The following is a 12,932-nucleotide window of genomic DNA, read 5'->3' as shown; positions in this document are numbered from 1 at the left end:
GGCCCAATTTCTATGCCATCCGCATCTTGGCAATGGCTGTTTTTGAAGCCAATAAAAATTTTACAGACTTCATGGATGGAAGTGGGTGCAAAGAATATTGATTGTGGAACAACTGGTATGCTTGAAGCAGTATCCAAGCCATTGTTTCTGTTTCCTAATTCAACAAAAAGTCATTGAATCTATCTGTCAGTTTTACCCCATTTATTGTTTCGCCATCGATAGTCAGACTGTCCATATGTCTGCCACCAGATTTTCTATTTAGCATTTCGTTTAACTTCCGCCACATGACGTCACTTTTTATGCTATCCTTATTGAAAATGCGATGATAGTACTCACTCTTGGCCTTCTGTTTCTTCTTGTTTATTTTATTTCGAAGGGTTTTAAAATCCATCCATTTCCTCGGGTCAAGGGTTTGCAGGAAGGACTGATACAGCTTATTTTTTATTTTAATTAGCTTAATAAGGTGCCTTGAGATCCACGGTTTACGTGATTTCTTATACTTTCGATGCGTTTGAACAGGGAAAGACTGACTATATATTATTTTTAACGTAGCTAGAAAATTTTCGTATGCCTCATTTGCATCACTGACGGCCATAATTCTGCTCCAATTTGCTCCGGCTATTTCTTTTCTGAAACTTTCTAGTGTACTTGGCGTTATCAGGCGATGCGTATAATTTTTGTTTTCACTAGGCAGGGGCACAATATGCTGTTTCACAGATAAAAATATGGGCAAATGATCGCTGATGTCCGAGCTTGTCGTACCGGATACTGTATCCTCGGCAGACACATTTGTAATGAATGTGTCGAGTAATGATAATGTTAACGCGGTAATACGCGTTGGTGAGGTGACAGTACTAAAGACACCATTAGACTCAAGTATGGATGTGAAGGTTGAGGAAGGCTTTGAGTCTTTCAAAAGATCTATGCTGAAATCTCCACCAATTGTGAGGTTGTGTTCAGCATAATTTGCAAATGAAAGAAAGCTATCAGTGAAGTCAAAAAAAGTTGAAAGATTTCCACAGCGAGGACGATAAACAACTGCGAATAAGTTGTTGCGTTCTTTGAGGCACAGCACTTCGTAATTTTCTGTTATCATACTACAATCGACAACTACTACACAGCCTGGTATAAGTGTTTGAATTGAGATACCGCCACCTCTGCTTAGCTGACGGTTTAGACAGAAATGATCGTAGCCGGGAAATATAAGATACTCTGCGTCATTTGTGTACCAGGTTTCAGTCATCATAATGATATTGAAATCAAAGCTGCATGATTCTATTAGTAAGGATGTGTCATCTCGTTTCTATTGAACTGAACGCGCGTTTAAATGCAGCAAGCTGAAACATTCATTTGTGGACCGATTGTATTAATAATGTCTTCAGGCAAAATACAGTTTCCAGACATGTCACACGCAGACCGGTACTCTGAATAAAAACACTAAGAAATACTCGGCCTGCGGCGAATCATCGGCGCAGATCTTGCTGACGTCGCTTTCTCTGATGATAGGAATGATAGGCGAAGTTTCTGTCCGGCGCGCAAAAATGCTACCCTTCCTCACCCACACGAACTTCCAGTCGTGCTCGCGTTCTGTGCGATAGCCCTTCCCAGAAGCCGCTTCATTTGAGGGCAGAGGTGCTCGTTAACGAAAATAGGCGACTCATTTGTCATGCCAAGCACAGAATCGGTTATCCGTTTCTTGCGAGCCTTTAGGACTTTGTCCCGTTTTTCGCGGCGCTGGAATTGCACTATTATGTTAGTTGAGTTGGATTCTTTAGTTGGCACCCTGTGACAAACGTCCACGTCGTTGGACGATATGCTTTCGCCGATAGCGTCTCCGATTTTCTGAAGCATTTAGACCAGGTTATAACCTACCTTCATTTATTTTCCTTTATTGGGAACAGGCTCCCGTAGCGGGAGCCTGTTTTATAACGAATGGCTGGCGCTTGAAGAATTTCCGCCGTAGGTTTAGAACACAAGATTTAACTGACGGACATGTGAAGTATGCTCCTCGGGCTCAAAGGTCGCTTCTTCCTTATGCTTCCGCTCACCCGAAGCTCGTTACAAGGTACCCACGTGGGTTTCTCAAATGCGCTGAGAAAAAGTTGCTCGTTTGCTATGCAACAGAGTTTTAGCGAGAAAGTGGTCCGACTAGAGGTTCTTGGTTTTCCTTCTTCGTTGCTATAGGCGGTCGCTGAAATTTTAGGGGGGAAATGAAAAAGCCTCATGCCCACACCGCGCACCCAACAGATATGACAAGAAGCTTTGAGGTGATCCCCGACTACCATGAAGTTTTGCATGAACTGAAAAAGTTTACAAAACGTTGGGGTGAATTTGGTGTTTTCGGCCTCCCGCAAGCTTTCCAGTCTTTGCGTCTGCATATCTGGCTCTCAGCGAGAACCTGCCTGCAAACAAAGCACCAAACGAAGTTTACAAAGTGCGCTGTGGGGGCATTATATTCGATCCCTACCTCTTGTGGAAAAATTTACATAGGGCAGTCGGGGCAGTGTTGAACGAGCGTCTTCGGAAACACAGCGGAATGCTGCATTGTGGTGCAAGGAGCGACCAGGCCATACATGCGAAAGAGTGCCAAAACTGTCCAGCTTTGCTTGGCAGCACTTCATTATCGGCCGCGGAAAACGAGCGTGAACTGTTAGAAGCGCTTTTAATGAAAAAGAACGAACGGGTTTTCCTCAGTGACCCGTCTGATGTCATCACTGAGCAAGAGTGGCATTTTTTATCCGGGTTGTAATGACGTCCAGGCTTTGATAAATGTGGCATGTATGTGTAGATGCGCAAATAAGTGGCTTGGAATACGTGGTTGAACTAATAATAAATCATTTGTAAGTCAGGCGACAGTCTCAGTGTCTTCTGCTGGTCCTGCTTCCTTTCTTTTTTTTTACCTTCTCTTTTTTTTTTCCTTGAAGGTTGCACGATGTGCGTGGAATGTGGTGGCCACCTGATTGCGGCGAAAAGCTACGACTGGTAGCGTCGTCACGACTGAATATGCTCCCCGCCTAAAGACCATGATGGGAGCAGCTCAAAGCTGGTGCTGCAGGAGGTCATATGGCTACTGACAGGCTTTTTCATCAGTTCCAGAGAAATAGCAGATAAGGCTCTCACTGTAACAATTAGGTTGAGACCGGCTGATCCGGATGGTGAGAAGGAAATAACTAGAAAAACAAGAATGGTGTGCAGCGCATATGGCAGCTTCTCTCAGATTATGAATGGTCGCTTACCAATTTCCCTCAAGAGGAAAGCGTACAACAGCTGAATCTATCCTGTACTAACCTACGGGGCAGAAATGTGGAGGCTAACGAAAAGGGTTCAGCTTAAGTTAAGGACAACACAGCGAGCTATGGAAAGAAAAATTATTGGTGTAACGTTAAAAATACTTGACTGGTAGCCCAGTGTAGCTCTCGCTACAATAAACCGGAAGCGGGCGGTGTGGATGGGAGAACAAACGCAGGATAATGACATCCTAGTCGAAATCGAGAGGAAGAAATTGGCTTAGGAGACAGGGAAAAAAGTTACACACTTGCATGAGCAGAGGATCACGGCGTGCGAGCAGTATTCTAGGCTCTGTAACATTGAACTAAAAGGCATACCTCAACAACAGGATGTGCATCTTCCTAAGATTCTTCACGACATTGGGGAACTTCTACACGTGCCCATTGCTGATGACGACATTGAGATTTGTCATCGTGTGCCAACAAAGAACTCAGATGCTGTGCCGAATATTGCCGTCGAGTTCCGGCACCGCTCAAAACGTGATGCAGTGCTACAGAAGGCGAATAGATGCGCATTTCGACTTGAGATCTAGGCCACTCCCCTGGAACCCCAGTTTTCTTCAACGAACATTTATGCCCGGTAGTTAAGAAGTTACTTTGAATGGCCATATCAGAAAAGAAATAACGTAAGTGTAGCTTTGTTTGGACCGAAAACGGAAAGGTGCTTGCAAAGACAGATGAGTCACCTGATGTCGTTCATATCCGACCAACCCAGGACCTTGATAAGATTGTTTAAATGAAAATGGCGGTTCCCCCATCTGATGTAAATGCCGTCCTTCGTTCCCACAAAGATATCAGGCTGATATGCTTTCACCTTAATGTCTGTTCCGCAAGACATAAAGAACAAGAATTGGCTACCTTTTTAAATGAATTCTCCTTTGAATTTGACGTTATCATGTTAACAGAAGCATGGTATACCTCAAAGGCAGAAGTATACAAACCCCCAGGTTATCAAAGCTTTTTCCTGAACCAATCACACAAAGTCGGGGGTGGTGTAGCAATTCTGGCAAAATATGGGCTGGGCTTCAAACTGATTCCAGTGTTCATCATTATTAATGTAGATATTGAATGTCTAACTTTGAAATCTGATGGTTACTTATGCTGTGTAATTTACCGGCCTCCTGATTCTAATTTAAGTAAACTCTGCGTTTTCCTAGACAATATCCTGGAATCCGTGAACAAAAACAGTTTCGAAGTTATTCTTGTAGGAGGTTTTAACATTGATATCCTTAAAACCTCGCCTGTTCAAACAGAGTTCTTTTCGATCATAGAGTCAAATGCAATCGCCGTTTTTACAGAAACTGCGACCCGTGTCACCGTCCGCAGAGAAACTTTAATCGATTTATTTATTTCTAATATTGCCTCCAGACATGTGCATTCGGGTGTCCTTTGCAGTGATATCAGTGACCATATTCTGACTTTCTTGCTCATGGAAGGCACTCATAAAGAAGTGCACGACGAACCTTCCTTTACCATAAAGAATATTACACCTCTTACACGTGGCGCATTACTAGCGAGCATCGCAAGCATAAACTGGGATGATGTGTACCACTCTGGGGACGTGGATGCAGCCTACGAGCCGTTCAGTTCTATATTTAAAATAATAATAATAATTTTTGCGCCAAATATTTAGAAAACATGTACAAATTGATTTATAAGCAACATTGCGAAGGAAAGACTGTAGGGATAAAGGGAAAAAATTGCAAGGCTTGGATTACTAAAACGCATATAAAGGTGATAAAAAGAAAACAGAGCTTTTAAAAAAATTTCTGAGTACTAAATCTCGAATCGACTTGGTGAACAATAAACAATATCTGAATAAGGTGACTGGTCATTTAAAGCGTGAGGAAAGAGCATTCTTGCATGGCCAATTTGAATCATGTAAGGGAAGCAGCGACGTTTGGAACAAACTTAACCATTTATTCAGTCGTGCATCAACTGTATATCCTGTCAGTGGGTGAATTCATGAAGGGCACCAGATGTAAGGATCAGAATTGGCAGAAGCATTCAATAACTTCTTCATAGACATTTCCGGTAATGTGCCATCATATGATAATGTGGGGCTAGATATAAGACGTAATACTGATAGTACTTTTCTTGGACCAACTCATGAGCACGAAATTTGCAGCATTTTTACCTCTTTCAATAACACTAAAGCTTGTGATATTGATGGCATTCAAATAAGACCTTTGAAACATGTTTCAGTCTTGTAGCTCCTGCTCTTACCTACACATATAACGTTGCTTTGTTTTTTGGTCAGTTTCCCAAATTAATGCAGATTTCTAAAGTTATTGTGCTGTTTAAAAGTGGAGACAAACATAATATGTCTAATTATTGGCCCATATCCATCCTACCAGCGTTTTCTAAAGGTTTAGAAAAGGTTATCCACAGTAGACTAACCAAGTTTTGAGCTAAATTCTCCTTACTGTCTTCATAGAAATACTGTTTTTTCCCTTTTGATGCAAACAGAAATTATTTTGAGTGCTCTTGAAAATAGACATATCTGTGCAGGAATATTTACAGATTTTTCTAATGCGTCCAACCACCTTAATCACCAACGTTTATAAAGCAAATTTGAAATTCTGGGCATCCGTGACACTCCTCTGTCTCTTATAAAGTCATATTTGCAACATCGTCTTCAATGTGTAATGATAACAATGTCATCTTTTTGTTTGTATATTAAAACCGGCGTTCCACAGGGTAGCATATTAGGACCGCTATTGTTTCTTTTGTGTATAAATGACATCACGAACATCAACAACATACCGGAATACATAATATACGCAGACGATACTACTATGCTTTTTAAAGGCGACACTCCTGATTCCATATTTCCTGTTGTAAATAGTACACTAAACAAAATGAGGGCTTAGAGAGAAGAAAATTCTCTGTCATCAATACACAATAACAAAAGCAGTCATATTCCGCCCTAGGAAACGTGTAATTCTTCAGAACTTTGGTTTATACATAGGGGACTCCATTTTAAACGTTTCAAGTTAATGCACTAGGGATTATTTTGCTCGAAAATTTGGGTTGGAACGCTCAGATTGGACAATGCATACTAAAAAGCTTTTGCGCCAAAACACAACACATACAAGAAAGACCACCCGCGCCCGTGGTGTCGTCGTATTTCTTGTGTTTGTTGTTTTTGCGCAAAATCTTTTTAGTATGTATGATCACCAACTAGCCCAGCAGTTAACTCTTCTAAAGTTGATTGACAATGTTGTATCTGAACTTTCAAAATGCACGGGTGTTCTTGCAAATTATCTCTCCAGCTTACCAGTGCCAATCAAACACATAGGGCACAATGCGCTGTTTTTGCCCTATCTCAGTTATTGTTTTTTGGTCTTGGGCAGTACTACGGAGACAAATACCCCAAAACTTTTTCGACTGCTAAAGAAAGCGATTCGTTTTTTTGCAAAGACAGAATACCGAGCCCACATAGATGAGTTGTTTACCCGCCTCTACATCATCAAAATTCCGAACCTCTACGAATATTCCTTAGCCACAAGGTGTAAAAAGTCCCTTCATCATATCCACGATAACTTTTCTAAACATGTCCGCGCTAAAAAAAAATGATACAACGTATACTCTTCGAAATTCTCAATTTTGGTGGATCCCCTTCTCACGCAAAACATATGGTCATCAAATGCTGCGCCATAACGTTCCAGTACAGCTAAATAGACTTATTTCGAAGAACGTCAGTATTGACACCTGCGGTCCGAAAGACAGCCGGGACATATGTTTACGACTGTAACGTCATTTATGTTGTCAGTGCCTGAGACTGCATTTGATCACATGACGCACTTCTTTTCGTGGTATATTTGAGAACTAGTGACTGCCTTTTTTGACATGATTCTTGATTTAAAGGAATGTACATCTTAAGTACCAAATGTTTTGCGCTTTATTTCGCAAGTCTTAGCCGTGTTCTTTTCTTTTCGTTTCTTTTTCTCTTTTTTTTGTACACGTGTCCCCCCCACGATGCAGGCCATGTATACGGGGGGCTCAGGCTGTTTCAAGTGGAAGCTGTCTCCACTTTTTGCCTGAGCCAACCCTCATCATTTCGTGGTGGAAATAAAACGATTGATTGATTGATTGATTTAAAGCGAAGGCAAGATGACCGCTGGTCTTTAAGGGTAATGAAGTGTATTGCAAGAGAAGGCAGGCGTAGCAGGGGGTGGCAGAAAGTTATGTCGCCAATGAGATTAAGAAGTCGTTGCAGCTGACAAAGGACAAGGTTAATTGGAGGCACATGGGAGCGGCTTTCGCCGTGCAGTGGGTGTGGTCACTCCAATGATTATGATGATAGCCGGGGTATAACTTCTTGGGCTTGCACTTTCCGACTGTGTGGGTGGTCTTGAGCTTGATTTTTTTTTTTTTTTTGCTGGGGCGCTGGGGTTGAGCGAAAGCTGGGATCAAAACAGTTCTTTTAAAATACCGGTTAGCCTCATTGGGCGTAGCCTCCTGAACATCGGCAATGTGTCAATTTTCACGGGTAACGTTAGGCCTTTTAGATCATACAAGCTGGAAGCGAACGAACGCACCATCTCAGCTGCTTCCTTTCTTCACGTCCAGGAGCACATGTTCAAGTTTCTCGAGTCTTTTCTGGCCGCTGAGAAGAGCATCGAGGTGGCGTTGTCATCAACGCTGGTCTTCGTGGCGTATACCATGAAAGCCGCTGTGACCAAGCCCGTGATGTTCGGCAAGCCTTGCGAGGGCGCCCGCCCGCAGCCGTTCTACGCTTACTGCCACAAGCCGGCGCCCAACGAGCAGGAGCACGCGGACAGCATCACAGCATTGAGCTTCAACGCCACGACACTCGCGACCTTCGAGACGCCCGCTACCGTGGAAAAGAAGGTACCGTTTCGCCTGAAAGCGTAAAGCATCCTGTGAGCCGTAAGCTACTCTTCTACTTCGTCCTAGAAGGCCTTATCTGGCAATAAACTCCCTCCCAATATACTAACCATGCTAACTGAGGTTGAGGTTTATTTTCCTTCAAAAATGAAAGAGGGAACTGCGACAAAAGGCGGTAAAGCCTGACGAGGTCACAGTTCCCCAAAACAGTTTATAACAGCAGTGAGCAACACAGAAATAACGAATGTTAACATAGTATGATGGTGAACAAAATACATTGCATCAAACGACAGCATCACCGTAAAAAAAATTACTTTTGATACAAAGACACTGCACCATAATTCAAATCAAAGGCAGTGTATAAACATGGCATGAGTTCACTAAAGAAAACACACACACACAAACAGCATGACACGAAAATAAGGGATGCTACGTTAAGTAAAAACTGAAATTATATTGACTCAGTGCTGATTAGTAACCTTTTGATGTCTTTTTTAAATGTGTTCTTTGGGGGACCAAACATGGCACTTAAAGATGGGTGATTGAGAACGACTGGAATCTGGAAATCGAGCTTTTGTTCGCCGTAATTTGTCCTTGTTTTAGGAACCAAGTTTCTGTGTTGCCGAAGGGAGTATTTAGAAGGAGGGTGGTTTGGAGCAATGGAATACAGACGATTATGATAGATGTACTGTAACAGGCGAAATATCTAAACATGGTTTGCTTTAAGTAAATTATGCTTTGGTAGAGTGGTGATGTTGGTAGGTTTTCCGGCCTACCATGGTAACCCTCTATAGCCCGCAATGCCTTCTTTTGCAAAAGCAATAACTTGTGAAAATTACTTATTGTTGTAGTGCCCCAGACCAGTGCACAATAGGACAATTTGAAAAAAAAAATAGTGCGTAGTATATGGACACTTTTAGGGTAGAAAACTGAGCTAGCTGGTTCATTCTTCATTCTTGGTGTTCCCACCAAGAAGCACTTTTAGGGAAACGGGCAAGAGATCGCTGATCCGGTAAGCACAGCCAACAGTTTTAGTAAGGTCAGTGAGAAGTTTTGAAATATGTGTGTTCCATTATATATGTTCATTAAACAAGACAGCAAGAAACTTCTGAGTTGTTACCTGTTGCAGTTTTGTGTTGGCGTATGCTAGGTTAAGTGCTCAATGAACAGGGGCATTATTAATAGGTCTGAAAATTATGTACCTGCTTTTTGACAAGTTTAAGCTAAACTTATTCGCCTGCATCCAAGCGTATAATTTTACCAAATAAGTGTTCACGATAGTTTCTAATTCCGGCAGAGTACGTGATGTGAAAAAAATACTTGTATCGTCAGCGTACGTAACCTAATCTGGAGAATCAGGTATGTTACAGATGTCGTTTATATATGATAAAAACAAAAGTGGCCCCAATATAGACACCTTGAGTAATGCACAATCTGTTGGAAACAAAATTATTTCATTTAACGTATTGTACTCTGTTATTCAAGTAACTTTTCAGCAGGTTTAGAGCTATTCCGCGTATCCCGTAACTGTTCAGTTTACTCAAAAGAATTTTATGCTGTACGCCGTCAAAAGCTTTCCGAAGGTCTAAGAACAGACCAAGAGTGTATGCTCTGGATTCAATGTTGCCAACGATCGTTTCTTTAACGGCGAGTAAAGCTTGCTCAGACGATTTATTTGTCAAAAAGCCATACTGAGAGGGGTCAATAATGTTATGAACGCTGAAGAACTTTTATAATGTGCTATTATGGCTCCTTCAAATACCTTCGATAACACAGATAACACGGAGATGGGACGATAGTTCGTGATTTCATTTCCATTCCCTCCTTTTTATATAGGACAAACACGAGCAATCTTCAATTCATCAGGGAACACACCACATGTAAACATCAGATTAATAATATACGCTAGAACCTCGCATATTAATGCAGACACATACTGCAAAGGTATCGCTTTGATGTCGTCATGGCCTGCTGAGACACTGTTTTTTATTTTCCCAATGTAGGCAGCTACTTCTTGTGGGATCACAGGGAGCAACGAAATAGAGTTAGGTAAAGTGGTAATGAGGTTGCATACGGGAGCATTAGAGAGAGTTTGATCGAATGTAGGCTTGCCAGCTTCAATGAATAAGTGGTTTATGTTGTTATCTAATTGAGCTCCGCTAGCTTGGGAATTAGATGCAGCGGTTTCTGAGTTGTCTCTGCTCTTCTGTTTGTTTAATAGTTCGTTTATCTCACTCCAAACTTTTGTGCGGTCATTATAAATTCTGAAGAACAGTTTTGTTTAGTAATATGTTTTTGCAGACTTGAGCTCTTTATTTTGTTTATTCCTAAATTTTTTGAACTCACTAAAAAGGGCTGCATCACGAGTACGTACAAAGTCATGATACATTTTATTTTTAATACGTATCCTATTATATAACACCTTATCAACCCACGGCTTTCTGGATTTTCGGAAGTTGTGTTTTACCTCGATTGCAGGAAACGCGGCATTGTAGAATTCCATGAACTTGGCAAGAAAAGTAGTATACGCCGCGTTGACTTCAGATATGCTGTATACGTTCACCCAACACATATTCTGAATAAGAGTAATAAATTTGGCAAGATTTTCATTGGAAAGGACCCTAGTTACCCTCGAGGCATTTTTAGATGCTGACTTAATGCGTTTTACAGGAAGAAAACAAAAAATCGAGATTTGGTCACTGATTTCAGAAGATAGCAGGCCAGACTTCGTTTCTGGAGACACCATATTTGTAACACAAACGTCCAGCAGGGAAGCTGTAGCAACGCTAATTCAAGTAGGTATGTTTGTAGTATTTAAACAACCATAAGATGATATATAAGGCTCTTAAATTCATGCGTACTGTGATCATCGTGCATGAGGTTAATGTTAATGTCACCCATTATTACAAAAGGCAACCGGGAATTGGCGAGGCTCAAGAGTAAGCTTTCAAGAAACTTGAAAAAAAAAAGTAGTTTGTTCCCTGCGGGAGGTCTGTAAACAATAGCTACAATGACTCTGGTCAGTGATACAGCTAAACACTCAACATTGGAATTTGTTACAGAAATTTCATCTAACACACACTGTGGGTAACAACTATTTACATACACGGCAAGGCCACCACCTCTCATATTCGAACGAAGGAGGCCATGATACTGGTAATTTTTGAATGGAAGATGATCATCATGTTTTGTAAGCCATGTTTCGATAAGCAAAAGCACATCAAACGGTCTGTTTATTGACCCAAGAAACATGTCTAGACAGTGGCGTTTCTTCTTCATACTGCGGACATAAATATGCATAGCAGAGAACATTTTTGTGAGAGGAGTAAACTTATTGTTGAAGCAAGAAACATCACATAGAATGCAGTGGGGCGGGCAATCCATGTCAATGACTTGTTAGTCACTAGCTGACAAAGTTGTGGATGCCTACTCGGTCATTTTGCTCAGGTCAGATCGTGCACAAATTTTTATTTTGTCAGATGTTTCATCCCTGCGTGCAAAAATTTTGCCTCCGTTCGTCCAAACAAATTTCCAACCCACTTCCTTCTTGCGGGCAATGGTTGCTCCCAGCAGTTGTTTGTTGCCATAAGTCAAGTGTTCGTTGACATAGATGCGCCCACTGTCAGTGAGACCAAGGTCCTTGTTAGATAGCTCGTGCTTTCTTGCCTAGATAGCTCGTGCTTTCTGCATATGGACAATGCCATGCAGCCGTATAGTTGACCACCTCGAATGGACCCCAGACCATTCTTTCTTCGTGATCAACGGTCGAGTCTACTCTGCGGCCTTGATCTCCTTGTATTCACATACTTCCCAGGCTTGTCCAGAACCATACTTACCAGGGGTGGACAAGTCTGAACGCCACAAAGAGCGAAGAGCGTACCTTAATGGCTTCGCATCATCAGACGAGAACTCCATAGGCCACCCGACTCTGTCCATCGAAAACACGCACCGCAGCTCAGACAAGCCCAAACGCACTCGCTAACCAATCCCTTCACCTTGCACAAAAGACCCGACCCCAATACACAACACTGCCAACTGTGTGGCTCCATACTCACGCTTTTCCACAGACAGTGGAATTGTCCAAGAGCTAACACACTCACATGGGAGGCCTGAGTTGCCCACCTCAGCAAAACGGCATCTTCATGTGGCCTGCGACATTTGCTCACGGTCCCTCTCCCCCAAAAACATCGACCCGAACATGGGCTGTTTAAATCAATGTTTTTTCATGTATATTTTTCACGTTTTTTCTCTTTCTCCTCGCGAAATATAAGGGCAGGAAACATGCCAAGAGAGCATGGCTGGTTCTCCCTTGGGAGTTGCGGAGGTGGTTTCAAGAGAGGCACATGAGCGAATAAGATCGAGAAGATCGCGCCGATAAGGTGACCACAGGTGGCGCTAGACGGGGAGCTATAGCCAGAGTCCTTCTACAGCATCGAATGACATTAAGATGCCATTAAGATGCGTGACATCACTGGCGTCACTGTACAACATTTCAGTCATCATGATGACTGTGAAAGCAAACTGAAATTGTTTTGGAAAGGTACAAAATTCATCACCCTTATTTCGTGCTGACTGCATATTCAGGTGCAAGAAAGTAAGGGCTGACGCAAATCTTCCTTTTATTAGAAAACACAAGTTACTTGGTTTAAAACTTTGCTCAAACATAACGCCTAAAAGCTTCTATAAGCACATTTTGTGAATGCAGGAAAGGCACTACCCTAGCTCGGCAAGATCGTTTATGCTGCGCACGACGTGTGCGGAAAGACCTTCTGCTTTGCGAATTAAAACCTT

The 12,932-nt window shown here is 42.1% G+C and overlaps 1 protein-coding gene and 1 long non-coding RNA gene across 2 annotated transcripts in view; one reads left to right on the top strand and one right to left on the bottom strand.

The window, feature by feature from the left end:
* Positions 1-12,932, bottom strand: part of LOC144127813 (uncharacterized) — a 90,513-nt gene that overhangs the window by 9,977 nt on the left and 67,604 nt on the right. The gene's annotated exons all lie outside the window — the stretch shown is intronic.
* Positions 1-12,932, top strand: part of LOC144127812 (uncharacterized) — a 113,830-nt gene that overhangs the window by 97,214 nt on the left and 3,684 nt on the right. The window contains exon 3 of the mRNA XM_077660747.1: positions 7,863-8,144. Coding sequence (XP_077516873.1) covers positions 7,863-8,144 — 282 coding nt within the window. The remainder of the gene's footprint in view (positions 1-7,862; positions 8,145-12,932) is intronic.

Source organism: Amblyomma americanum, chromosome 4 (genome assembly GCF_052857255.1).
Source record: "Amblyomma americanum isolate KBUSLIRL-KWMA chromosome 4, ASM5285725v1, whole genome shotgun sequence".
Lineage (NCBI taxonomy): Eukaryota > Metazoa > Arthropoda > Arachnida > Ixodida > Ixodidae > Amblyomma > Amblyomma americanum.
This window is presented reverse-complemented; position numbering and strand designations above follow the sequence as displayed.